The 5380-nt window shown below is 54.6% G+C and overlaps 1 protein-coding gene across 1 annotated transcript; it reads right to left on the bottom strand.

Moving 5' to 3' along the window:
• On the bottom strand, window positions 1-757 carry CSUI_008558 (uncharacterized protein; the record flags this gene model as incomplete). The annotated part of the gene is made up of 1 exon (XM_068068686.1): window positions 1-757. A coding segment is annotated over exon 1 (474 nt), but the record flags the coding sequence as incomplete, so codon positions are not given.
• Window positions 758-5380: the final 4623 nt, after the last annotated feature.

Below are 5380 nucleotides of genomic sequence, written 5' to 3'. Positions count from 1 at the left end.
AATGTGCTATCCAGCAAGGGCAGAGGTGCATCGGGAAGGTTCAGCTCGTACTTCTTTCCGGCTGCGTCCGCCGGCGTACTCTCCACCCACTTGACTGGCGGCTCTGCCGTGCCACCCATCAACGCCGACAAACTGACGGCGGTGTTAGCGTCGGCAGCTGCCCCAGTTGGCATTTTGCATGCTGCTAAGTTGCTGATGCCTGTTGGGCAGACAAATCCCTTTGTCAGTTCTGGTACAGCAGTGTGCGGGGCTACAGCACACTGGAGACTCACCCTGCGCTTCGTCTCAGACAAGAAGGCCGTGAACTCTTTCGCCACATCCTCCTTACACACGGCTGCCTCCACTTCCTGCGGCTTTTCTAATCCTTTGGCTCGAAAGCCGTTGCCTGCCTGGTGACGCAGTGCATGCGCCACTGGAGACAGGAGAAATGTAGCAGCGCCGGCACACGCTACGAACCACAGAGTCCGTCTCGCCATTGTGGCCCTCCCGTTTGCCGTGCTGACGGCCCGTCGTACATAACAGACCCGGCGGGAATCCGAGGCAACCGTCACAAAAGAGTGCTTCCCCGGACAGAACAACGTCGGATGAGACTTAGCGGAAAAATGGTCGGAGGGTTCGAACTTCCCGCGAGTATACAGAAGGCGAGCACACTGTTCGGGCGGTCCAAAATACAGAAACTGACTTCTGACCCGCCTCCAAAGCACTTCACGGTCGCGCGGAACATGCAGCGCGTCCACCCACCGCCGTCGTCAGCCGCAATGCCGGGTGGTTGGAGGAGCAGCTGGAGAGTTGGTGGCTACTGCTTCCACTGGTGTACAACTTTCTAGCGCTAGTCCAGGAGGGTTTACTCGTCCAGCTTCTGGCGCTCGCTCCCCGGCCCCACCCGCCGCCGCGACTCTGGCTGGCTACCAGACGTCGGTCGCGCATCACTTCTTCTAGATGAGTTGGGCACTACTCTCCTGCGTGCCGCCTAGAATTACAGAAAAAGTCACTTTTGGCTTCGTGACACCGGCTCAACCGAGCCCTTACAGAGCCACTTATTGCCTACGAGAAAAACATATGCTGGAGGTGCTTCCGTGGACTGGGGGAGCGCCTCTCACGCACTTCTACCGGAGCGCCGTCCTTCGCGTAGCAACAGCCTGTATGGGCACGCCTTCTTGCCATTCCGACGCGGCTCTCTTGGCATGCTGGACAGCCTACATCTCTCCAGCACACTAGATTCAGCTCCTTCCTCAACCAACCGACGTACAAATCAGTTAGAGCATCAGCTATTGCCTATGGAGGTGAGTTCTGCATTGGAGTGTCTGCATGAAGTAGGCCGAGCCGCCGGCTCTACACTGCTGCCTCCTCAGCGGTAGAGGGCAGAAGGGTGCGATACAACAGAGTACAGCATCGACTGGTGGCGTGATTTTCTCTCACGCTGAGAAGGGCCAAAGACACAGGCATTTTGTGTTGTTCGGTAGTCCACCTAGCGTGACCTTTAAAGTGTTGATCCGTGCGCAGTGAGATCCATAGTGTGCAGGTCGGAGTCGACCGACCGCAGCCGACTTGTAGCAAACCGCTACTATAGCGAAGTAGCAGCTAAGGTAGTACGACAAAGTAGTGTTTTCGCCGTTTACCTTAGTGGGCGCTGCGAACGGACCACCGCCGCGGGACGACACCTGAGGAAGCAGGCGGGGTGTTGCAGGGCTACGGCCGTCGCGGCGCAGCACCAGGGCCACTCGTCGCCAGAGATTGACAGGCAACTGAACTTACTTGCCTTTTATACTTTCTTTTAGCTCTGAACAATGTAGCCTTTTCATGGTGTCCGGAACTATTGCGACAAAAGTTCGCAACTTTGTTAGAAGGAGTTGAACACAACACCTTGAGAGAATCGTTTTCGCGTATTGCCCTCACTATTCGGCTCACATACACACACAGCTATGACCTTCATGTTCTCAATGCCTGCCTGTACGGGGGGTATGGTAACTTCTTTCTACCCGTATACAGAGATATGATGGTGCTGTTGTGATCTCGAAAGGCGAAGCTGACGCATTCACACAACCGTATGAACGAGAGTCCGCTTACTGAGGAACGCAGCAGGAAAATCATTAGCAAATGCACAACAATAACACTGGACGGGTCTGAGCTCCGGCACGATCGGAAGCATCCGCGCTGCTCTCTTCCTGTCACTCTGCCAGCGAACTATTAAACGGAAGAAAAGAACTACCTCTTCCGTCTCTTCCTCTGTCCAGCCTCTCGCTGCCTAGGGCGACATCTCGGGAGAGTCGCGTCTCTTATTCCGCCTCCCCAGAGAGCGGGCTCCTACCATCACTACGGACTATTGCTGACTAGACTACTACGTAGTGTGTCCTCATTCATAAATAATCTATGTTCACGGTATGCTTCTGAAGAAACTATATAATCTAGCACTTATGTCATCGATGATGATGAAAGTGTAAATGAAACTTTTGTACCGGGCTGTCCTAGCATGCGGCTCCACGGGGTACTAGTCGCCGTGCACACAGTCTGTCTCACAGACACATCTCTCGGAGAGACACTCGTGTCCGTCGCAGGCACAACAGGTATCATATCTGTACACACGGGCTACATCGGCTTCGTCACGTGTTGAAAACATATGGGTATTTTTACATATGTGTACGTGTGTATATACTATATATCTGTATATGTATGATATGCAACAGATCGAGGAAGGAGTTCTATGCGGGAAACTTCCATACCGTGCCAGTTTGCGGAACTCACTGTGTCGCAAGCATCGTAGAGGAGAGAGGTGGGGTCTTCTATCTATCTATACAGAGCAGAAAAGAACACAGGAAGATAAAGATTTCATGAAGATGCGAAGATAATCTGAATGTGGAAGACCAGGACGTGAAGGGAAGCGGGGAAGTCTTCGCGCTCGGCAACGTTCCACCACGGGAAATCCTGAAGAGATGGTTTTATGATCACGTAAGAAAATCTCTATCTACCTTCTCTCCTTCAGAAAAGCGCCGACTGCCCTCTCTGAGTAGAAAGTATACAAACTAGTCGTGGCTTGAGAGACGCAGGCATAGCCAGAAATTGAGAAGGACAATTCCTCTCACTTTTATGTTGTTGTGCTCCTGCTATGATAACGCCGGGCACCTTGTTGAGGTCCGCCAGTGTCACGAATTACTGTAACAACCAGTGCCACGAATTGCTGTAACTGCCCCTAGTTTCGCTGGCTACAACACGTGGACCCTTACGCGCCCAGCACATGGGAACACAGACCTCTGTTCGTCGGAAGGTTGCAACTCCCCGCTAGCTCCCAACTATCACTGGCTTCCACCCAGTGTGGCAACAACACCTTCCGGAGATGTGGCGGCTACCTCACCGCACACCGTATCACTGCAGAAGAAATCTTCTGCCCCGGTTTCCCTGGCAGACTTCCCACCGCACTGCGGCCGTCCGTAGGACGTCCCTCCGCCGTGGCCGGGAAGCCGTTACGGGCGAACCGGGGGATCGAACGCACTCTACGCCTGCTCCACAACCCCCCTTCCCGCAACCCTAGTAGAGTACGCTACAGCCACGAGGTCCTAGCGCATCGCACCGGTCCTGCCGCTCCCGGCAGCACTTTTTAGTGTTCCGCTCCGGGCAGCCACAGGGGTTCTCCGGCTAGGCAGGAGGAGTCCGGTCACAGGCGTGTTGAGCGCCACATCAACCTTCAGTTTACAGTCTTTGCCCTGTGCCCCTGCTGTTGTACAGCCTGTAACAAATTCGTTATCCAGCAAGGGCAGAGGTGCATCCGGGAGGTTCATCTCGTATTTCTTTCCTCCATCTGCTCCGAGAAGACTCTCAACCCAATTTCCCAGCAAATCTTGAGTGCCACCCATCAAGACCGTCAAACTGACGGCCTTAGTGATAGCCTTTGTCTCGAGCTCGTCGGCTGGCGTTCCGCATTCTGCTGAATTGCTAGTTGGGCAGACCCATCCTTTTGTCAGGTCTGCTACAGCTGTGGGCTGGACTTCAGCACACTGGAGAGTCACCTTCCGCTCGTCTCAAACAAGGTGCCCTTATACTCTTTGGCACTTGTCTCCGTTACAGACTGGTTCCGCCACCTCCGGTTCCTGGGATGATCCGTCTTGCTTGCCCTGGAGACCGGTGCCCCACGGTGGCGCTGCGCACGCTGGTGGAGATAAGAGAGGATTAGAAGCGCCGGCGCAGGCCAAAAGCCACAGATTCCATTTTGCTATTCGGCGTCTCCCACTTACCCTGCATAGGGGCGACCTAGGAAACACGCCTCACGCGAAGCCATGGCTATTATCACGAAAGAGACACCCTGCGCAGAACAACCCCAATAAGACGGCGCCGAAACTGATAGCAGGATACCACGCAGCCTACAGCAAACAGCAGATGGGCCCGCTGCTCAGACACGAAACTCACTTCTGCTCGGACTCGAAACCAGCTCCTAGTCCGCCGGGGTATTCTACGGACCCGCCCTACCCCCCAGTGGCTGGTATCGAGACGTGGCTGGCTTTCTAGCCCTAGTCCGCAAGGGCTTACTTGTGTGCTAGCCTACACGGGAACGTTTCCCTGGCTGGCGAGGGCCGGTGAGATCATACTGCGTCGCCACGACGGGGCAATGTGGCTCCGTACTGAGAGTCAATCAGAGTTTCAAGTGTTTTTTTCATGACCGAGCCAGCGATCCTAGGTCCCGTCAATACACGGCAGGCCACGGTTAAAGGAGGATCAACACTCACTGACACTCCTTCTTCTCGACTCCCCATACCGTTGCTCACCTGTTGCAGACCCCCCTCCGACAGGCGCTAGTAGAGCAGGGATGCCACTCCCTTGTCAGGGGCTACCCGTTATGGGAAACAAATCCCTCAACGAGCGTGTGAGCTTCCATCGGTCCACCATGTGGCTGAGGGTCCTCAGTGGCGGGAAATCGGTCCTACTCGGCATCGGGGCGCTAGCTGACCACCACGGGAGCAGGGTTTGCGGGTCACTTATTCTGTCAAATTTGGGCAATTACTGTTCTGTATGTGGTCTTCAAAGGCAGGCAAAGCACTTTCTTCTTGTATCAGGATCGGCTTCACCTACTGCTACTGCGCTACTCACTGGAACCGTGTGCGAGAGATTCCTTCTTGACTGGCGAAGCCCGACCCTTCTCTTGGCAGCATATTGCATCTTCGTGCGGACGCTTCTTGTCATTGGGACGCAGCGCTTTTGACTCGACGAACGGCCTACATTCCTCGTGGACACGAGTTGTGACTCCTTCCTCGAAGTAGTGCTGTCAGAGCCCCGCCTTCGAGTAGTGGTGGTAGTAGCATTGATTAGTGCCTGTGGAGCTGATTTCTTCCATGGAGTGAGGAGATGAAATTCGCGGAGCCCCAAGCTATACTGTTGACTCCCCGGCGATACT

Source organism: Cystoisospora suis (genome assembly GCF_002600585.1).
Source record: "Cystoisospora suis strain Wien I chromosome Unknown contig_4829, whole genome shotgun sequence".
NCBI lineage: Eukaryota > Apicomplexa > Conoidasida > Eucoccidiorida > Sarcocystidae > Cystoisospora > Cystoisospora suis.
The sequence above is the reverse complement of the archived record's forward strand: the minus strand, read 5'-3'. Positions and strand labels throughout refer to the sequence as shown.